Source organism: Gobio gobio (assembly GCF_949357685.1).
Source record: "Gobio gobio genome assembly, chromosome: 8".
NCBI lineage: Eukaryota > Metazoa > Chordata > Actinopteri > Cypriniformes > Gobionidae > Gobio > Gobio gobio.
In genome coordinates, this window is record NC_137114.1 from 5,116,823 (window position 1) to 5,139,868 (window position 23,046).

Consider the following 23,046-nt stretch of genomic DNA (forward strand, 5'->3'; position numbering starts at 1 on the left):
ACCGCTTAATAACAGCTTAGACTGAACGATCTGTCAATCAACCCAGAGACTTTAGTTCATCTTCACAAACGATGAGATGTTTAATTAATCGCTTCTCCATTGAAAGTCTTTGGTTTCAAAAACATGAAACGCTTGAGCTTCTGTTGACCATATTTGATGTGCTCGACGTGTGTGTGTGTGTGTGTGTGTGTGTGTGTGTGCGCTGATCAGAGTTTATACACCTCAAACCTCGGATCGGGTTAAGCCTATCCATTCAAATCTCTCAGGTTTCATTAAAAATGTCTTTATTTGTAAAGATGAACAACAGATGGCAGAAAATGATGACAGAATTTCCATTAAAAGGAAATATCCATTTCATCTGCACGCTAAAGTATTGTATTTTCCAGAAAATAAATCTGACTGGGTCATTGTTGAGACAAAAAAAACACATAAGCTGCATTTAATTATTACATTGAGAAATGACAAATGTCTGTAAATAAAACATACACAAATATTATAAAACCTATAAACATGTACAGTTGTGCTCAAAAGTTTACACACCCCTTGCAGAAACTGTCAAATGTTAATACTCTTAACAAAATAAGAGGGATCATTAACCCTTTTATTGCTCTTAGGGCATTAAAAAACAAGACCCCCCCCCACCACCACACACACACACACACACACACACACACACACACACACACACACACACACACACACACACACACACACACACACACACACACACACACACACACACACACACACACACACACACACACACACACACACACACACACACACACACACACACACACACACACACACACACACACACACACACACACACACACACACACACACACACACACACACACACACACACACACACAGTTTGCGTTTATGGTTTTAGATCCTGTATTAAACATAATACAGTAATAACACAGCAATATTGTGTGTATTTAACAAACCAATCAATTAAATTATATAAAATCTTGTGAAAACTATAAAATATAAACGCTAGACACAATACAAGTTGAAGTTTGTGCATCTTTGATCTCAGAACATGAGGACGTGACTCCATCAGAGATCTTGTGGAGACCCAGCTCAGATGCTCCCTCTAGTGTACACTGATTAGCTGATCATTCTGGTTCTGTTCCAGATGGACACATTTCTAGCACACCTCTCCTCTGGGAAAAACTAGGGCCAAAGGTCAGCTGATCGGATTTTGGTTATCGGATTGGATCAAATCTTGTAAATGGGTTGTTCAAAAGGGAAAGAAGGAATCTGAACTCAGATTAGATCACGGAATCCAATCCTAGTTTTAATCTGGATCAAACCTTCGGTTTGTGTTGTTCAAAACTTGTCAGTTGGATTTGGATAACTTTGATTAAAAAAAAACAAAATTATCCTGATCCCAACAGGGGGTGGGATTCCAAGGGGGATTCCAGGAAGAAAATGTAGTAAAACTTTAAAACTGGTAAAAAAATACAACATTTGTATCATTTAATACACAAACACATATTGTTTCATTTTGCTCTTGATTAGTCAGGCTAATAGACCCTTTACACAGACTGGGATGATGCGTTTTAACGGTCAGCAATATCGTAAATCCTGCAACGTTTTTTGTATTTTCGTTTTTTTTTTTTTTTATATGTACATTTATAACACTAATACTTTGTATTTTATTACTTTTGCATCAAATTACAATAAAAAAGTCCCGCTGCTGTGAGGGTGTTTAGTAATAGCGCCTATGGGAGTGATGGTGAAAATTAACATATTTCTCTCTCTTTTCACTGCAGTTATCAATCTCACTATTTTTCCCTCTTTTTGAAAGTTGTGAAATCACTACTGTGGAGTTTTTCCTTTTGCTATGTGAGCAAATGGGGACACAAAAAAAATATTGAATGTATTCTCTCATTCACCGCTATAATATTTAACCCAACTATGACGACTTCTACTCTGAGAAACCCGGAAATGTGAAAAGGGTCTACTGTTAGAGTAATAAATTAGAAGTAGACATTATTAAAGGGGTGGTTCTGTGGTTCTTTTCTAGGCTTGGTTGTGTTTATGGGGCGCAGTATAATATGTCTTAATACTACTTTTTTTTTTTTTAAACGCCATTTGTCTTATATTTGACCTTTATTCCACACCGCTGTCTCCACTGTCCTCTGAACGGCTCTTCTGCTTCCTGCTTCTGTGAAGCCCCTCCCTCTGGTCTTAGATTGGTTGGATGGCCAGATGTAGTTTGTGGTTCTGCAACAGCTCTCTCTCTTTCGTAATGACTGCGACGTGGCCCCGCCCACTTTGTTGCGTGTTCGCGGGGGCAGTGTTTGTTAATAGCAGGTGTTTATGATGTCACCAACCCGGGAAGAAGCTTGTTGTAGTCCAAACCGGCCGTTTTTGTAGGCAATAAACTGCCATCACGTTAAAAGACAATATCGCCGATTGCATTGAACTTTCAGCGCTTTAACTTTGCAGAAACTGTTTATGCTCAAGCAGCAACATTACACACTAACTAAAGTTAAAAAAGTGAAATCACATGCAACCACCCCTTTAAGGCTTTCGGTAGCCTACAGTCAAAGTAAAAAAAAGATTTAGCCATATAAAATCCCCAAAAAGCTGTAAATATCAAATACAAATATTATATTACATTTAAAATGTTTTTTTTATCACTCATAAGACTTTTTAATTCTTATCAATTATAAGGGATGTGTTCTTTAGTGTCTTTTAAGGGTCTTGAGAGTGTAAAGTTGAGCCAATGGAGGCCTTTCAGAGCATCAGATTTACACTAAAATATCTTCATTTGTGTCTGAAGATGAACGGAGGTCTGACGGGTGTCCAACCACATGAGGCTCAGTCATTAATGACACAATTTACATTTTTGGGTGAACTAACCCTTTAAGAGATTGCACTTTGTGCATTGGAAGCACTCAAATGTGTGTTTTGTAAAGCTACCTCTGTAAAACAGGAAGTTATTTGTGGCATGGAATATTTTGCCTACTGCTACAAAACTCCTATCATCAAGAGGGATTTTTAAAACACAGGTCAAAAAACATTTATGGGATAGGGTATATTAGTTATTAATAGTTTGGAGAGTCTTTATAGTGTTTTTATTTTGTTTTAGTTTGTTTTATGTGATTTTTTTTACCCTCCTCTTCATATTGTATGGGTTTGTTTTTGTTTTTTCTTTGTTTTTGTCCATTATGTTTCTGTTTATTGTTTTACAGTGTGTAACACCAAGGACCATGCTGGAAATAAGTATTTTTACTTTAGCATGTTATCCTTTTGGATTACTGTTTCTTTCTTTTTGTACCGGTTTGATCCAGAAAAAAAATCAATCAATCAATCAATCATTTATTCATTTTTTCAGAAGTTGTAGCATATTCCTTTTGTAAAGCTACAGAACTTGTTTGACTCAATGTTTTGTAAATTTGAGCCGTGTGTTTATTAAGCTCTTCAATAAAACAAGATGAGAACTTAAATATTCCAACACTTTCTGTGATGTAGTGCTTTTTTTCTCTTTTTCATCAAACCGCAGTTTTTGCAAGTTCCCGCAATTTCATCGCATAAAATTGCATAAATATCCCGCATTTTCCATCGCATTTTTTAAGAAAACGTGCCGCATAATCAAGGATTTTTGCCCGCAACAATCACAAAAAAAAGCCGCATTTTTCTGGAAGGACTGATTTAAGACTTTCCCATCCAATTTCAGACTTTTTAAGGGTTTTGTTGATTGGTGTAATGTAAGTTGCTTTTGGAGTGTAAGTCGCAGCATGTTTCAGACGCTTCATCAGGGTTAAAACACGCTGGAACACGAGCCTTACACCAGAGAGGAAGAGAAACACTGAGATTCAGTGACACAGACAGAAGGAGAAGTGAAACATGAGGCGTCAGAAAGCACATCAGGGTTTGTGTGACTGTAACATCATCTGAGGTGTGTGAGAGTCAGGATACGATCTCCAACTGACAGTGTGTGTAGTGAGCGTGAACTTCCATGACGCCAGCCGTTCATGATCACTGTTTAAAGACTGAAATCAATTTAGAGATGCTGAACTCACAAATACTGGAGAAGTGATCTGCAGGCCCAGAGATGAGAGTTTACAGATGCTGAGGGCGGGAGTCTTACCGATCATGAGTGTGATGCCGAGAGTGGAGTGTCCAGCTGAGCCCGTCAGAAACCGAATGCGGCCGTACACCCAACCGATGACGTTCATGTTGACCGTGCTGCCCTGAACACACACACACCAGAATTATCACCAGAAGTGCTTCTAGGATGTTTAAAGGTTCACATTAATCCACCAGATTGAGTGCATTTGTTTTTCATAAAAATAAATGAATACTTTTATTCTGCAAGGATGCAATCATTTGCTCAAAAGTGACAGTAAAGACTTTTATAATATTACAAAACACACACACACACACACTCACTAACTCACTCACACATGTTGGGTTTTCATGTTTTATGGGGACTTTCCATAGGCGTAATGGTTTTTATACCGTACATACCGTATATTCTATCGCCCTACACTGCCCCTGCCCCTAAACCTACCCCTCACACACACACACACACACACACACACAGTTGTTCTCTCACCAGTCTGGCCATGCTGAGCTGCAGTCCGAACACGAGGTTGAGCTCTTTCCCCTTAAACCAGTTGACGGCATAAGTGTTCTGTGCCACAGCCAGAGATTCTCCACCGATGCTGGACAGCCAGAGAGGAGGGATGCACGTTCACACACACACACACTCACATCAGAACAAAAGGCTTTTTAATCAGGAGACGCTGCTCACCCAAACACAAACCGACCCAAGTTCATCAGCCAGAAGTGATTGGCCAGAGCACCCGCCGCGAATATGATCTGCAAAACAAGCGTACAACTCACACACACGTCCGTCCGACACACACACTTCGACAAAGCTTGGGTGTTGTGGATGGCTGAGATGACTAGCGATAGCAATACTGACGCTTGTTTACATGTGTGTAATAACCTACCTGCCCTATTAACACAAACAGCGCAAAGATTATAGTCCCCAGCCTAGAGAGAGTGAAAGAGTGTGAGAGGCATTGAACTATTACAGTCCAGCGGCATGAGTGAACGAGATATTACGAGACATTAATGAACTGGACGCACCTGATGCCGAAGACCCTGTCCAACAGAAAGCCGCCCAGGAAGCAGAGAACGACGTTGGGCCATGAATACCAGGCGTACAGTTGCATGAAGGAGGCCGTGTTCAGACTCATATCCTGCCACAAAGCCATATCAAGATCAGCTCGGAAATGACTTTACTCTTTATTACACATTCAGTCCTACTAGACTTCACACCCAAACATATTTTCTGCAATAATCCAATTGGGTCATTCTGTGTCTCCGGCTCAAATGTTTGATTTTGTCAATATTTTTTCTCTGTAAAAAGGCAGAATATGAAATGTCACAGATGTATATTTCCTGAGTAATCATGGTTCTGTAGACGAGGGTCAAAATGACCATGTTCACCTGAGATCTGGAGGCAAATTAGAGGGGTTAAAATGACTTTATAAAGATGGCAGCATCATTATTTTATTTCCACACAGAGATTGGCAGATCTATTAGTGAAATCTGTTGACTTTATTAATCTGTGTTTCATTATATGCCAACGCTGAGCGCTCAAACATGGGGAAAAGCACTTCTCGTGTGTCTGTGCCTCAAGTTTGCATGCCTGTAACTCAAGAAATATTAAAGATCTCTTAAAATCCTTTCAGATTCTGGTTCTTGATCAACTTTTCTTTGGTCATCTCCATTTTAAAGGCCCTCGATGGTTCAGTCCCAGAGATATGGAGATCTGAATGCGGCTCCGAGAGTGAACTGGTCAAGTTCAGTGGTCAAAAACCAAACGTGGGGCACTTTGCACACAGAGTTTTATATTTAAAGAGGAATATCTCAAGAACAAATAATGTTGAAACTAGAAATGCATCTCGTTTGTTTCTATCACCTCAAGTCAATTGCACAGAGTGCCATAAATATTGTTATAAAACTGTGACATTTCATTTTTTGGCTATCATTCAATTCAATTCAATTCAATTTAAATTTATTTGTATAGCCCTTTTCACGATATATATCGTTTCAAAGCAGCTTCACAGAAAATGCATCTACATTACAATTTAAATTGATTTGTACATGTTATGCATTTCAGAAATGCACATATACAAAGCACACACATTAGCCAACTATCTATTATTAATCAATATAATAACTATGGCACAGAAATAAGAATTCATGTCGTTAATGAATAGAATATCATCACTATTTATGTTTATCTGTCTACAGAAAAAATTACAAAATCAAAAATTTGAGTCAGGGAAGTTTCCGAAATTTGGTTAATTTGACAGGGAATGACCCAATCAGGTTTTTGTGGAGGAAGCTTGTTTCCGTCACAGAATAAAACAATAAAAAAGGTAATTGCAACTACATGATATAAAGTCAGAATTAAGAGATATAAAGTCTTTGTTTCACCTCAGAACTGGACTTTATATCTCACAATTCTGACTTTATATCACACGATTGTGAGATTATATCTCGCAATTATGATGTAAACTCACAATTGTGGGTTAACAAGTCGCATTTATCCTTTAAAATGTTTTATTCTGTGGTGGAAACGAGCTTCCATTGGAACCAGGGTGATGTGAACTACAAAAATAGGTTTGAACCTGCAACTCTCGTAGACTCGTACCAAGTGTCGCTGTGTAAGGACATGCCATAAACCATAAACTTACAGGACTTCATTTTATTTATGAATGGTTTCTCAGAGGACATGGACTGACCCATGCACACAGCGTTTTATATTTAAAGAGGAATATCAGAAGAACAAATAATGTTCAAACTAGAAATGTTTCTCGCTTGTTTCTATCACCTCAAGTGAATTGCATAGAACTGAGTGCCATAAATATTGTTATAAAACTGTGACATTTCATTTTTTGTCTATCATCCCTATTTATGTTTATCTGTCTACAGAAAAGTTTACAAAATCAAAAATTTGAGACAGGGAAGTTCCTGAAATGTGGTTAATTTGACAGGGTTGTTTGTGGAGGGAAACTATGGAAGCTTGTTTCCGTCACAGAATAAAACAATAAAAAAGGTAATTGCAACTACATGATATAAAGTCAGAATTAAGAGATATAAAGTCTTGGTTTCACCTCAGAACTGGACATTATATCACACAATTGTGAGATTATATCTCGCAATTATGATGTAAACTCACAACAGTGAGATAAAAAGGTTGCATTTATCTTTAAAAATGTTTTATTCTGTGGTGTAAATAGGAACCAGGGCTGTGTGAACTACAAAAACACACTCAATGATGATCCCTTGCCAGGTCTGAACCTGCCACTCTCCTTGGTCAAGTGTAGCTGTGTGAGGACATAAACCATAAACTTACAGGACTTCATTTTATTTATGAATGGTTTCTCAGACTGACCCTAACCCGATACACACACACACACACACACACACACACACCTGTATGATTTGAGTCTGAAGAGCTGCTGGATTGTCATAACAGAAATAACTCCCTGCAACAGAGACAACACATTAAGTTTCACTTTCACATGAAATCTGACACCAATGAGCCCAGACTTGACAAAACATGATAAACATGCCCACGGTACACTGTGAATGAAACTCGTAACGCTATATGAATATGGAAATATGTGTGTGAATGTACAGCTGGTCTTGTGACTCGTTGAGATTGACTCGGTTCTTCTTACCGAAGCCCAAGAAGCACATGAAGAGCAGCACCAGGATCCGGTGCAGCAGGTGCCGCGGGTCACACAGCGGGCTCAGGTGGCTCAGGTGTCCGGACACCGCCTCCTCATCCTCATCATCTTCATCCACGAGCCCCTGGTGCTCCTCTCGAGCTGCCATGTTCAAGCTCACAGCGCGCGGTCATGTGACAGGCGGACAGCTGCTCCCGCGGATCACGTGATGATCACATGGAAACAAGTTCGCATTTTCTGGTATAGATTTTGATATTTCCCTTGTATTGATCAGTGTTATGTCTGCTCTTCTCACAATTAAATGCGTGTATATAAAAACACAAGTTTGTTTACACGCGGGTGTCCGCGCGATTCAAACACTCTAAACTGATTTATTTGATTTAGTTATGGATTTTATTTCCGCATGAAACAAAACCTCACATGTTTCACAAAATCTGAAATCATTTATACAATGTGTAAAACCAGTAAATTAGTTTATGACTGTTAAAATCCAGTTTATGTTTTTTTTTTTTTTACTCCAGTTGATGCCTTAAATCACATGACCTGCTGGACGTGAGTCACGTGACATAATTTCTTTGGAGGGAAAGAGACTCCAAGAACAAAGTAAGTGTCAGTCATAAACTTTTCTCTCTTTTTTTAGAAGACTCTTATGCCGTAAAACATAACATGTCCATCTTGTGTTCATTTATACTGGGCGTGAACATATTTATTTTCTTCCCAATCTTCTGCTAGCATGTTAACTTATAGCTTGTATGGCTCCAAAAGCTTAAAATGTCCAGCCCGTTACAGATTGATGGTAAACGTGTTCTGTAACGGTGGACATGTTTGGTCAGGATTAATGTTTTAAACTAGCCTGAGCTTGACCAGTGTGTGTTTACTGATAGACACATGTTCTAGCTCTGACAACCCTGTTGAAAAAACAGCATTAGGTATGTTTTGAAGCATGGCAGCTGGTTTGAGCTGGTCCTTAACTGGTTTGAGCTGGTCCTTAGCTGGTTTGAGCTGGTCCATAGCTGATTCTGAGCTGGTCCTTAGCTGGTTTGAGCTGGCCCTTAACTGGTTTGAGCTGGTCCTTAGCTGGTTTGAGCTGGTCCTTAACTGGTTTGAGCTGGTCCTTAGCTGGTTTGAGCTGGTCCTTAGCTGGTTTGAGCTGGTCCATAGCTGATTCTGAGCTGGTCCTTAGCTGATCATGAGCTGGTCCTTAGCTGATCATGAGCTGGTCCATAGCTGGTTTGAGCTGGTCCATAGCTGATCATGAGCTGGTCCTTAGCTGATCATGAGCTGGTCCTGAGCTGGTCCTTAGCTGGTTTGAGCTGGTCTGTAGCTGGTCCTTAGCTGGTTTGAGCTGGTCCTTAGCTGGTTTGAGCTGGTCCTTAGCTAATCATGAGCTGGTCCTTAGCTGATCATGAGCTGGTTTGAGCTGGTCCTTAGCTGGTTTGAGCTGGCCCTTAACTGGTTTGAGCTGGCCCTTAACTGGTTTGAGCTGGTCCTTAGCTGATTTGAACTGGTCCTTAACTGGTTTGAGCTGGTCCTTAGCTGATTTGAACTGGTCCTTAACTGGTTTGAACTGGTCCTTAACTGGTTTGAGCTGGTCCTTAACTGGTTTGAGCTGGCCCTTAAAGATCTCTTAAAATCCTTTCAGATTCTGGTTCTTGATCAACTTTTCTTTGGTCATCTCCATTTTAAAGGCCCTCGATGGTTCAGTCCCAGAGATATGGAGATCTGAATGCGGCTCCGAGAGTAAACTGGTCAAGTTCAGTGGTCAAAAACCAAACGTGGGGCACTTTTTAAACAGCTGATAGTTATTGTGTTTGAAGAAAAATGTCTAAAGAACAAATAATACTGAAACTAGAAATGTATCGTTTCCCTCTATCAGTGCCAAAACAAACATTTTTCAGAAGTTTACGTCCTTAATTCAAAAAGTATTAAAGATATCTTAAAATCCTTTTCGATTATTGTGCTTATAAAACGTTTTATTTGTACTCTTCATTTTTAAGGCTCTGTATGGTTCAATCTCGTGTAGCTTCAATACTGCACATTTGAACTCTTGGTGGCTTCAGAAGTTGTTAAAATGAGCGAAATCCCTTTTTCCAAATATCATTGAAACTCAATTCAAATATAGATTCTTATAAATACATGTTTGAGAGCAAGTTAATGGGCCTCAACTATTTTCAGTGGATTTTTTTTGTATCAGAGAGTTATGTTTTATGCAATTCTTTTCATAGAGGGAAACAAGATACATTTCTAGTTTAAACAGTGTTTATTCTTCAGATATTCCTCTTTAAATGAAATAAGCATCAGCTGTGTACAAAGTGAACCACATTTAGTTTTCGGTCACTGAAAATGGGTAAAATTCAACTATTTGAACGTGGAGCTGCTTTGAGATCCCCATATCTATGGGACTGAACTGTATAGGGCCTTGAAAATGGAGATTTCAAAAGGAAAGTTTCTTAAGATTGAGAATCTAGAAGGATATTGAGATGTCTTTAATACTTTTTGAGTTACAGGCATGATAACTTTAGAAAAATATTATTTATGGGACATTTATGGTATATTCAATGCAGTTGAGCTGATATAAAAACACAAGACAAATTTCTAGTTTCAACATTATTTGTTCTTGAGATATTCCTCTTTAAATATAAAACTCTGTGTGCAAAGTGCCCCACGTTTGGTTTTTGACCACTGAACTTGACCAGTTTACTCTCGGAGCCACATTCAGATCTCCATATCTCTGGGACTGAACCATCGAGGGCCTTTAAAATGGAGATGACCAAAGAAAAGTTGATCAAGAACCAGAATCTGAAAGGATTTTAAGAGATCTTTAATATTTCTTGAGTTACAGGCATGCAAACTTGAGGCACAGACACACGAGAAGTGCTTTTCCCCCATGTTTGAGCGCTCAGTGTTGGCATATAATGACACACAGATTAATAAAGTCAACAGATTTCACTAATAGATCTGCCAATCTCTGTGTGGAAATAAAATAATGATGCTGCCATCTTTATAAAGTCATTTTAACCCCTCTAATTTGCCTCCAGATCTCAGGTGAACATGAGAATGTGACATTTCATATTCTGCCTTTCATCACTATTCATGTTTGCCTTTCTACAAATAAAATATATTAACAAAATCAAAGATTTGAGCCAGGGAAGCTTCTGAAATATGCTTGATTTGAGACAGAATGAAACGTCTGTTTTGCGTGAGACTCGCCATGATTGGAGCCGTTGGCTGGGACGGGGTGCTGTTTGTTATTTCGTCCCGCCAGAGACGGGATGAGATGAGGCTGGGCTCATCTGGAAAGCGTCAGCCCACACTCGTGTTGTGCAACCCAGCTTTATAAACAGCAGCATTCTTCACAGGACTGAGGATCATGGAGATGTTCTTCCTGCTTTGGCTGTTTTTCTCAGTGGTTGAGCTCAGTCCGGCTCTGCCCGTCTCTCAGGAGCCTCCGCCGGCCTTCAGACGGCACACAGATCCCACGCCGCAACAGTCCGAGGTAAAACCAGCACAAAGAAGTGTTAAGACTGAGCTACAATCTGTTTGAGGCTTAACCTTTTCTTAGCTTGTCTAAAGGAGTGAGTGGTGTTTCTCCGATCGTCTGAAAATCTTCTGGGTTGTGATCCAGAGAGTTGGGTTAACTCACCGTCATCTAAAGCCAGATCTCTCGACTCATTAACCCAAACCTCAGTCACTGGGTTCAGAAATACGGCCGTGCCTTCACTGATATAAATGAGTAAATACTACAGAAAAAAAAAACTAATGTAATTTCTACATGAAAAAGGTAGTCAATTCTATATTAGTGCTCAATTCAAGCTTGTAGAAATTAAAGCGTAAATATCAACGTTATAAAGTTAAGCAAAACCTACTCAACTTTTCTGATAAGGTTTATATATATATATATATATTTATATATTCCGTTTTATTGCTTTAATGGTTAGCTTTAGTAACGATTTTGTGACGTATGGAGTTCATTTTCTACCCAAATCCTTCGAATGTTACTGCTATTGTGTATTATATTCAGGTCTCTGTGTTCAGGTGCCGCATTACTCCTATTATATAGATATTGTATTACACATTGTATTATTACTTGGATGTTTCTAAGTAAAGCATACACTTTAGAAGCGTAGTTTAATTCAGTGTTATATTGTTTGAGTAAAAGTATTGCAAAGTAAACTACACACGAATAACTCGAGAAATGCTAAAACTATGTTTATTTTACGTGCACATTTTCTTTCAACAGACAGAAAGTCTTGTTTGATCTATGTAATATAATTCATATTTTTTAAGTAAATCAAGCAGATAAAACATGAATTATATTCCTTGTTTGATGGTAAATAAGTGCATTTAAAAAGATAGATTGATTGAACTAAAAAACAGTCTGTGTGTTTATCATTTTGCTTCCATATACACTGAGCCAAAACATTATTTCCAGTCCCAGGTGAAGTGAATATCGTTGATTTTCTCCTAACAAGGCCAGGTATTAAGGTCGGGGTAGATTAGATGGTAAGCAAATAATTAGTTCTCAATGAAATCGTGTTGGATGCAGAAGAAATGGCCAAGAATAGAGATCTGAGTGACTTTGACAAGGGTCAAGATTGTTATGGCAAGGCGACTGGCTCAGGTTATCTCTGATAGGCCGAGGATTTGTGTGTCCCGGGTCAGCAGTGGTGAGGACTTACCAACGGTGTCTGAGGAGGGACAAACCACAAACCGGCATCAGGGTGTTGGGCACCTAAGCCTCATTGATGCACGAGGGTAATGAAGACCATCCCGTCTGGTCTGAGCCAACAGAAGGTCGACTGTGGCACAAGTCACGCAATATTTTAAAGGGTTAGTTCACCCAAAAATGAAAATTCTGTCATTAATTACTTACCCTCATGTCGTTCGACACCCGTCAGACCTCCGTTCATCTTCAGAACACAAATGAAGATATTTTAGTGTAAATCTGATGCTCTGAAAGGCCTCCATTGGCTCAATGGCACGGTTCACTCTCAAGACCCTTAAAAGGCACTAAAGACTAAAGTTACAAAGTCCATCTCACTACAGTGGTTCTAAAATAACTATGAATCAGCGACAATAGTTTTTGTGCGCAAAAAAACCCCCTAAATAACGACTTATATAGTGATGACGATTTCAAAACACGGCCTCATGAAGCTTCGAAACGTTATGAATCAGTGAGTCGATTCAGCGGTTTGAAGCGTTATGAATCAGTGAGTCGAATCATGATTCGGATCGCGTGTCAAACCGCCAAACTGCTGAAATTTGGCGATTCAAACCACTGAATCGACTCACTGATTCATAACGCTTCGAAGCTTCATGAGGCCGTGTTTTGAAATCGTCATCACTATGTAAGTCGTTATTTAGGGTTTTTTTGCGCACAAAAACTATTCTCGTCTTCATAAAGTTATTGTAGAGCCGCTGTAGTGAGATGGACTTTGTAACTTTAGTCTTTAGTGTCTTTTAAGGGTCTTGAGAGTGTAAAGTGCATTGAGCCAATGGAGGCCTTTCAGAGCATCAGATTTACACTAAAATATCTTCATTTGTGTCTGAAGATGAACGGAGGTCTGACGGGTGTCCAACCACATGAGGCTCAGTCATTAATGACACAATTTACATTTTTGGGTGAACTAACCCTTTAATGATGGTTATGAGAGGAATGTGTCGCAACAAAGCGGCCAACAACCTTCCGATCTTTCTCTTGAATCCAACACGGAAGTGACTGAAACTGCAATTCATCGACTGGCCACTAGAGACAGGCTCCAGAAGAGAGTCCATCCCATAGACACCCCATGTTAAAGGGTAACTTCAGTGGTTTAGCGTTAGGCTTTGTATCAGTAGAAACCCGGTAGTATATTCAAATTATGGGACTTTCCCCCCTCATATCCCCCTGAGACGAGAGAATTCTGCATTTTATTTCTGGAAAAATTCCTCAGATGACACAAAATGACGATATTTGCGTCATTGGAGGATTTTTTTGCTCAGAGGCTAAAGACTACAGCCACTAGATGAAGCTGTTCCACATGTTATCACCCGCCCATAGGGGAGAGATCTCACACACAGAATGAAGACACAGACGGCCACACGGACATTCATAACGGAGCGCTGCAGAGCAAAGTGAGTGCTTCAACTCTTCAATGAATTCCTGTGATAGTTTAGCTTCCACATGCGATCTGAAATCGTGCCAGACTGGCGTTTAACATTACCTCAGCTCTTCGTGATGAAGGAAATCTGTTTGTGACTTTCGTTCGGCTCACTCACACTTTATTGAAAACACGCGTTCAGTTTTTAATTGTAGTGTTTATTCTCCAACTGAACGAAATGATTGTATTACTAGGAAGAGCAAAACGACGGTGTATGGAGTGGTAGGGCAGTGAAGCAAGTGCATTCTGGGAGTTGTTGTCTTTCATCCACATGAGACAAAAATACATTCTTTTCTCAGTCTAGAAGGCACCAAATTCAAAAATAATTTCTACTGCATAAATGACCCAGGTTAAATACAAAGCTGAATGCTAAATCACTGAAGTTACCCTTTAACATGCCCAACTTTACAGCAGAAAAATGTGTTTACAAAAAGTAGTTTTGCTCTATATTACTAATTTTGTGAGGGGGGTAAAACAATTTTTTTATAACTCATCCATTAAGCCTTAAAGTTCTGCTTAATTAAGGGCGTGGCCACTTGAGTGACCGGTGGATGTGTGTGTTGCCACTCGCGTCCTGCCTCTTTGCCCATTTTTGGTTATCCGGGAGTGACTCGCTGCCAAGATGGTGATCGGCTGGCTCCGCCCACTTTGGGCTTCAAAAATGCTCTTCAGAAACCTACGGGTGACGTCACAGACGCTACATCCATTGTTTTATTCAGTCTATGGTCACAACACACACCGCTTCTAGGCCTGCTGCGTATGGCACAATCAGAGAACCTGTGATGACCCAGTCGAAAGCCTCTACAATGAGACAAGAACTGGCCCTCTGAGCAGTGGAAGAAGGTGGCCTGGTGGCCTTTCATGGAGACGGTATTCCCTGTGGCTGTGGCTCTTTCAGCAGATAATGCGGCGCCACAAAGCACAAATGCTTCAGGAATGCTTTGAGGAGCACAACAACGAGTTTGAGTCCAGATTCCCCAGATCTCAATCCAATCGAGCATCTGTGGGATGTACTGAACAAACAAGTCCGATCCATGGAGGCCACACCTCGCAACTTACAGGACTTAAAGGATCTACTGCTAACATCTTGGTGCCAGATACCACAGCACCAGTGGCGATTTCTTTAAGACTGCAAGGGAAGCTCGGCTTCCCTTATAATGTCACAAAATTAATGGTCAAATATGTACTATTGTATTAACATTTTATTGACTAAAAATGCGTTAGAAAACGTTCATCTCAAAGACGAGTTCGTTCAGAATCAGTTACATATAGCAGGTCGGCTGACTCGATTTCCTTCTCATACATTCCCGCAGCGTCACAGTGCATTTCCCTATTGAAGCCCAGCGTCCATTGACTTCAATGGGGCTGCTTTGAACGGTTTTTTTCAGCGCTTCGAAACTAGATGGTCATTGGATAAACGCTGCGATTATGTCCCGCCCACGGACGCTCAGCGTCTCTGGGGGTGAATGGGGAGTGGGCTGGCCCGGACTCCGAGCTTCTGCGTGATGATTGGAGGGTCTGTCGAAAGACTGCATCTCCTTTTGACTGACAGCGATTCTGTACTATAAGGAATCACTGAAGCTATTCGCGCTCAGTCCTATCGCGGATTTCTCAAGTTCAGTCGAAATAAAAACTGCTGCAACCTATTTCTTTGATATTTGCTTGGCGAAATTGCTTGATTTTCATCATACATTTCACACAATTATACACCACATTCCTTGTTTCAGTTTTACAGAGTTTAATATTTTTTTTTAGATCGTTCATTCATTCATTCCTTCATTCATTCATATAACGTTAGTAGGCTAGGGGAAAGCTGTGTGATTACTTGGTGTTCCTTAAAGACATGGAGTTGGACAGTGCAATGCCTCAGCTTTACAAACTGTTCTCATTAGTGGCAACAATTGGAGCTACATCTGCAAGTGTAGAAAAGAGCTTCTCCTGTTTAAAGAGACTCAAGTCCTACACCCGAAACACAATGGGCCAAGGCCGTTTAAGCAGCCTAGCTCTGCTGGCCATTGAGAGGACACTGGTCAAGTCACTTGAAAAGACTCCTAGTTGGTACGACAGGGTCACAGACCATTTTCTTGAAAAGGAACGTAGGGCAGAATTTACTTTTAAATAAATAGACAATTTTATGATGTAGGCCGAAAATGAGCTTCCCCTCTCTGACAGACCAGTAGCCGCCACTGCACAGCACACCTTCTAGGAGTCCATGCCTCGACGGGTCAGGGGGACCAACACAATATCAGGTCATAATGTTACGCCTGGTCGGTGTATATGGCTCATGTTTCTCCTTCAGAGCAGTGTTCATTTTGACAGCATATTTAGATTTAGTTTTAGTCATAGTCTTTTGACTAAAATGCCATTTAGTTTTAGTCACCTGAATTGTTTTTAGTTTTAGTCGACTAAATATCATAAGATTTTAGTCTAATCTACAGTAGTTTTAGTCTCCTAAAATCTAATGAGTTTAGTTCAATTGTAATACATTAAGCATTTAAGCATTACATAACCAACTGTCACTTGAACTGACATTTTGACATCATTTAGTTTTTTACATTAAAAATACATGGAAGAGCTCAATTCACTTTTTTGTTTGTTTTTAAAAACATCTAAATAGTTTTTTATAACTTTGTATTTCTGTTTTAGTTAGTATATCATGTTAAGCTAAAGCTTCAAATAAGTTTATTATTTTTTTTTAATTTCAGTTAACATTTATTTAATTTCAAGTAACAAATATATTTTTTAATGGTTTTAGTTAACTATACTTTATTGAATATGTGTCAAATACTGGTCTTTCCTCCTGACTATGGATTAAATGGGAATGAAATTAAATATAGTTTATTGTGTAAGCAAAAACGAATATATAATGCGTGACTTTTAATTACAAACCAGCTGGAAATACACCGGGACTCTTATTTTGAAATCTTGGCTCATTTAAGTTCAGATGAGGAGATAAAATATACATTTTTACAACCGTCTAAAACACATTACTATATAAACATCGTAAAGTAAATATTGTCATTATTCATCAGCATTAGTTCATAAACACTGGTCTGGCATAAATGTGTGTTATTGATTGAGCCGCTCTGGAGCTGGATTGGGGATGCGTGAGCCTGTAGAAGCGCAACAGCGCCGTGTTTTCCCACCGTTAGATCAGCACGTTCAGATCAAATATGCGCATTTTATACACAGGACATCAGTTCTGACTGGATCTCTTCCCTAATCGACCCTCCCTAACATTTTCGTCTCGTTTTTATTTGTTGACAAAAATGACAGTTGATTTTCGTTATAGTTTTTGTCATCCAACACTAGTTTTAATTTAGTTTTCGTCAGTGAAAAAAGGTCGTTGACGAAAATTATGACAAATTATTCATCAACGAAATTAACACTGCTTCAGAGCAAGTCTAAGGGAATCTTTTCCCCCATATTATGGTTAGTTTAATAGCTAATGTTAGGAAATTAATGAATTTTAAAATGTAAAGTTGTGCATGGGACTCAGACGCGGAGTTAAAACAGATCATCATTTTATATCGATTACCACATTTGCAAACATTTGCTGTACAAAGACATTTACAGTGTATGAGCAAAGTCTCCCGAGCCAGCCTCTGCAGACACACGGGTCGAGAAATCCCTTCTCGTCAGGCGGGACATGATCTAAACATCCGCAGGAAGTCCGTGAGCTGAACTTGTGTGTGCAAGCGTGTTCAGTTCTTCCATTTGCTCTTCTTGGCGGGCAGCTGTCCTGTGGCCTCCAAGTGTTTGTTGACCAGATCTTCCTGTACGGAGGACAGACAGGCCTGATATCTGCTGTAGTCCATGGTGTACTCGCCTTTACCCTGAACACAACAAACACACACTTTCCTGATTCACACACTGATTTCATGTTCACTTTAAAGTGTCCAGTATGAGAGTGTGTGTCTTACCTCAGTGCAGGAGCGCAGCTCTGTGGAGTATCCAAACATGTCATTCAGCGGGACCTAAAACACCAGCACGACACACATCAGCTCTCCGTCATGATCACAACCTCACACACAACTACAGAAACACTGTATAATATGATGTATACACACACACACACACACACACACACACACACACACACACACAAGCTCATTCATGTTACTGTACAATGCATCCGAATGTTTCAATTTTGAGGGTTTTTGTTTGCAATTTTCAAATGATCTCTTACTGTGAAAAGGGGAAAAACTGTTACATGTACTTATTATAGTAATAACAGTAAATAATGCGTAATTACATGCAACTAAACCTAACCCTATAGTAAGTACATATATTTAATTATTATTACTCGGTACTTAAATATATAATTACACTGTAATAATGACACCTTAACTTTTGTTACAGTGTAATTATATATTAATATTAGTTAATAACATGTACTAACTAATTTACTGTTATTACTATAGGAAGGACACTGTAAAATAATAGGTAACAAGTTTACTTTACAGTGTCCTTCCTATAGTAACAGTAAATTAGTACACTAACTCATATACTGTAAAGCTAAAAGATATGTATTATAGGTAACAATACATATCTTTTAGCTTTACAGTATATTAGTTAGTGTACTAATTTACTGTTACTATAGGAAGGACACTGTAAAGTAAACTTGTTACCAAAAATACATATCTTTTAGCTTTACAGTAAATTACATATTGAGATTTTCCCACTGGAAATGAGAATTTGGCCAGAAAAGTAAAGGACTTAATTAAAGTATCATTTTGAAATCACAAATATAGTGTTGATCTGTGTGGTCCAAGCACTTAGGGTTTTTGTCACACTTGACCCACGATTTAAGTAAAAGTGTTTGGGACATGGCTTTTAATGGCGAGACTTGTTTTTGAAAGCAAGCTCAAATTATATAATTTTGATTTATCCGCCAATGTATTGGTTATTAGCTTTCAAATATGAAGAATTATCGGTATCAGCCAAGCGTTTATATCGGTGCATCCCTACTTTGTATCTGATTCCTGATTTGTGTTGATCCAGACACATGAGTGTTGTTCAGTGAATGTGATCATGTGGACAGATGGACTCACATCAGCGTAGAGTGTGAAATATCCCTCGGCCCCGTCCTGTCCCGTGATCACACCGTGGCGGCGGTTGACCCCTGCAATGACGGCCCCCTGGAACTCGTTGGGCGCGACGATCTCCACAGTCATCACGGGCTCCAGGATCACCACGTTGGCTTTCTCCAGCGCTGAACACACAGGACATTCATGTCAAGCTACGCTCAGAAGTCAGCGGGTGGAAGAGAGGAAGATCTAGACTCATACCCTGTTTGACAGCGCCCTCTCCTGCCCGGATGAAGGAGATCTCGTTCGAGTCCACCATGTGATGCGCTCCATCATCCAACACGAAACGCACTCCGGATATCTTGTGTCCTGTCAGAGGACCCTTCTCACACGCTTCCCTGAAACCCTGAGGACAGAGAAACAAGTGTGAAGGTGTACAACCTGTGAGGTGATGGATTATCTGGGCGGAGGAGAAGTGCTCACTAACACAGATTTAGACAGATGTGTCACTAATATCTGAGAGAAATAGGCCTTTTAAAAAGTCTTGATCTTGAGTTCAGCTCATGAAAAATGAGGGCAAAAACAAAAGTGTTGAGTTTATAATTTTGTTCAGTGTAGTTTCTAGAACTATTGGCGGAAGGACGCGCTTTTTTGGCGTATTCGAACCGCAGGAACTGGAAACTATTTTAGTGCTAGGAACTCCTTTTGGGGAAAGTAACCCAGAGTAGCCCAGCACGATAGGAACTGAACTGTACGCTGATTGGCCCATCATGTCACGTGAAACACCAGCTCAGCTCCCACCATTTAACAAAAAAAAGCCATGTACACACCGATTATAGCCTATTTATTTACTACGGGTTCGGCACACACTTTATCTCAAATCTGACGACGCATCTATGATAAGTTTTCTTGAAAATAACAACGTGTAAAACAGACAGACAGAGTTATGCTAATGTGTGTTTCTGTGAATGGACACACATTCTGCCTTCACAATACATTACAACAGTGATGATCAGAAAGCAAACAGTCACGTGTGTGTGTGTGTGTGTGTGTGGGCATGTTTTTGTGAAATATCAGGACACAAATGTGTATAATGACACAGGTATTACAAAAAGAGGGTGAAATATGAGGACGTTCCCCATGTCCTCACTTTTCAAAATGCTTATAAATCACACAGAATTAGGTTTTTTTTCACAGAAAGTGAACTGCACAGTCTCCTGTGAGGGCTAGGTTTAGGGGCAGGGGCAGTGTGTGTGTGTGTGTGTGTGTGTGTGTGTGTGTGTGTGTGTGTGTGTGTGTGTGTGTGTGTGTGTGTGTGTGTGATGGGTAGGTTTAGGGGCAGGGGCAGTGTGTGTGTGTGTGTGTGTGTGATGGGTAGGTTTAGGGGCAGGGGCAGGGGCAGTGTGTGTGTGTGTGTGTGTGTGTGTGTGTGTGTGTGTGTGTGTGTGTGTGTGTGTGTGTGTGTGTGTGTGTGTGTGTGTGTGTGTGTGTGTGTGTGTGTGTGTGTGTGTGTGTGTGTGTGTGTGTGTGTGATGGGTAGGTTTAGGGGCAGGGGCAGTGTGTGTGTGTGTGTGTGATGGGTAGGTTTAGGGGCAGGGGCAGTGTGTGTGTGTGTGTGTGTGTGTGTGTGTGTGTGTGTGTGTGTGTGTGTGAGATGGTTAGGTTTAGGGGCAGGGGCAGTGTGTGTGTGTGTGTGTGTGTGTGTGTGTGTGTGTGTGATGGGTAGGTTTAGGGGCAGGGGCAGTGTGTGTGTGTGTGTGTGTGTGTGTGTGTGTGTGATGGGTAGGTTTAGGGGCAGTGTGTGTGTGTGTGTGTGTGTGTGTGTGTGTGTGTGTGATGGGTAGGTTTAGGGGCAGGGGCAGTGTGTGTGTGTGTGATGGGTAGGTTTAGGGGCAGTGTGTGTGTGTGTGTGTGTGTGTGTGTGTGTGTGTGTGTGTGAGAGAGATGGTTAGGTTTAGGGGCAGGGGCAGTGTGTGTGTGTGTGTGTGTGTGATGGGTAGGTTTAGGGGCAGGGGCAGTGTAAGGGGATAGAAAATACGGTTTGTACGGTATAAAAACCATTACGCCTATGGAATGTCCTCACATTTCACAAAAACAAACGTGTGTGTGTGTGTGTGTGTGTGTGTGTGTGTGTGTGCGTCTGCTTGACCATGACCAGTGATTTACGCCGTCATCACCGGGTGTTGATAGAGACCTGAACACACATTGTGTTTAAACTAAACTCATTTAACCCTTGGCAATTTAAACATTCAAGAGCAAGACGAGAGAGAGAACTCGCGCACGCTGAGAGACGATGTGTTTTTTTTTATTCTATAAATTTATTACAAGTTTAAAGTATACTTAAATATAAAAAATAAAAATAAATACAAAACAACAAATTCACAGTAAACCCTAAGCCACCTAACCCAACTGCAATAGTTTAACACTAAATAAGTTACAGTACTAATAAAAGCAAAGTAGTCGGTATTCTTGGTATGCTGCAAATCAGCTTCAAGGTTCAGTAATTCAGAAATATGACCATATTGCCTTCTCTGGTTAAATATTGTAGAACGCGTCGCCTCATTACATCACGTAAATTCATCCTCGTCTCACGAAATACATGAAAGCAAGTGACCGGAGAACTGGGAGAAGAATAGAGGAAACTATAGACTTAACTATATAATGTGTATCTGATATGAATAAGACACGTAGTCAAATTATAGGATTGTTATTGCCGCTTCCACAGACATCAGTGTGTGTTTTTGCTAGTACTCATAAACGTCTGAAACCTAAAATAAACATGATGTGGTTAAACTGAATAGTTGTGATCTCTCTCTGGCTCGGCGCCAGAATTTAAATAGCACTGAAATCTGCGTTCTGATTCGTTCCGGTCCCCAACCCTACTCATTTCATGGCTGTTTTAGTCTGTACTTCTCAGAACAACGCTAGGAATTCATAAATCACATGCTGACGATGAAACCTACAGTCTCCTGAAGAGGAAACCGCCTGTGGATTGAGTTCAGTGGCTCACCTTCTCCACAGCGGGCACAAACTGTTTGGGGATGTTGGTCCCCACGGTCTCATCACTGAACTCCAGTTTGGTGCAGTTCTCCGAGTCCAGCGGCTCCAGGACGCCGACCACTTTACCGTACTGCCCCGAGCCTCCAGACTGCTTCTTATGGGTGAAGTCAAACCTGCAACACGCAGCAAAACACACCTGCATCAGTGCCGGAATATACAATATTCTCCATACGCTTCATCATCTCTGGTTGGTGATAAATGAAGCAACAGCAGAGTTCACACAGATCCGCTAAAATGAAATTCCAGCACTTTAAGCTGTACTTTTCTGGTTTTCAAGGACTACAATCAGAGATTTCACTTATCAAATCATATCTTTAACATCTTTCAAAATCTAAAAGATCCATAAAAATAAAGTGATAAAACAAAATGGTAAAAATAAAAGGGCAGCAACCACTGAAAGGATACCATGACAAAGATATCGCTTTCCTTGTTCAAACGGACAAGCTGTATCATACACTTGGATATTTATGAACAATATCCCGCTCATAGCCATACAAAATTGCTCTATATCTATATCAGATGGGCTGCAGTGTTAATTTTGCATGAAAATATTGTTTTATCAATAAAATTAAACACTATTTTCACATATATAGTCTTTCAATAATTCAAGAACTTTTCATAAACATGGCTGGACTTAAATTCAAGTACTTAAAGCACCTTGTAGCAACTCATTATGTTATCAGTATTACATTTATTGTTGAAATAAAATGTTCATAATGTAATACTTTTTAAAAAAGTGAGCTTGAGCTAATCATGTAATTTTTTACATTGAGAAATTACATTATAACTCAACAAAAACATGTAATATTTTCAATATTGTGATAGTTTTTAAAACATAAATATTAGTATTCCCATACAGTCTTAAACTACCTGCGAAATGAAACATTTAAATATTCATGCTATTATTATTATTATTAAACAAAGCATTGGTATTTTTAAAATTGTACAGTAAAGGAATACCAATGCTTTGATTAATAAACATAATATGAATATGAATATTTCAATGTTGCATTTCGCAGGTAGCTTAAGACTTTAAGGGAATACTAATATTTTTGTTTTAAAAACTATTGCAATAATGAA

General features: G+C 39.7%; 3 protein-coding genes across 5 annotated transcripts in view; 1 reads left to right on the plus strand and 2 right to left on the minus strand.

The window, feature by feature from the left end:
• mfsd1 (major facilitator superfamily domain containing 1) overlaps window positions 1-7,932 on the minus strand; it is a 24,994-nt gene extending 17,062 nt beyond the window's left edge. For both annotated transcript variants that reach the window (XR_013817110.1, XM_079824386.1), the window contains exons 1-7: window positions 7,728-7,932; window positions 7,480-7,532; window positions 5,119-5,231; window positions 4,980-5,022; window positions 4,778-4,845; window positions 4,580-4,688; window positions 4,112-4,214 (exon numbers count right to left, since the gene is read on the minus strand). Coding sequence is in view for 1 of the 2 variants with exons in the window: in XM_079824386.1 (XP_079680512.1) it covers window positions 4,112-4,214; window positions 4,580-4,688; window positions 4,778-4,845; window positions 4,980-5,022; window positions 5,119-5,231; window positions 7,480-7,532; window positions 7,728-7,884 (646 nt within the window). In the remaining variant the exon portion in view is untranslated. The remainder of the gene's footprint in view (window positions 1-4,111; window positions 4,215-4,579; window positions 4,689-4,777; window positions 4,846-4,979; window positions 5,023-5,118; window positions 5,232-7,479; window positions 7,533-7,727) is intronic.
• The window catches only part of lxn (latexin), a 21,303-nt gene continuing 6,151 nt past the window's right edge, over window positions 7,895-23,046 (plus strand). The window contains exons 1-2 of one of the 2 annotated variants that reach the window (XM_079824400.1): window positions 7,895-7,976; window positions 8,258-8,339. Coding sequence is in view for 1 of the 2 variants with exons in the window: in XM_079824399.1 (XP_079680525.1) it covers window positions 11,107-11,232 (126 nt within the window). In the remaining variant the exon portion in view is untranslated. Of the gene's footprint in view, window positions 7,977-8,257; window positions 8,340-11,016; window positions 11,233-23,046 lie in introns of those variants that run through there. The other variant, XM_079824399.1, reaches the window with a different exon arrangement.
• The window catches only part of gfm1 (G elongation factor, mitochondrial 1), a 43,308-nt gene continuing 35,802 nt past the window's right edge, over window positions 15,541-23,046 (minus strand). The window contains exons 14-18 of the mRNA XM_079824367.1: window positions 21,917-22,079; window positions 19,168-19,312; window positions 18,931-19,091; window positions 17,800-17,853; window positions 15,541-17,712 (exon numbers count right to left, since the gene is read on the minus strand). Coding sequence (XP_079680493.1) covers window positions 17,581-17,712; window positions 17,800-17,853; window positions 18,931-19,091; window positions 19,168-19,312; window positions 21,917-22,079 — 655 coding nt within the window. The 3' untranslated portion in view covers window positions 15,541-17,580. The remainder of the gene's footprint in view (window positions 17,713-17,799; window positions 17,854-18,930; window positions 19,092-19,167; window positions 19,313-21,916; window positions 22,080-23,046) is intronic.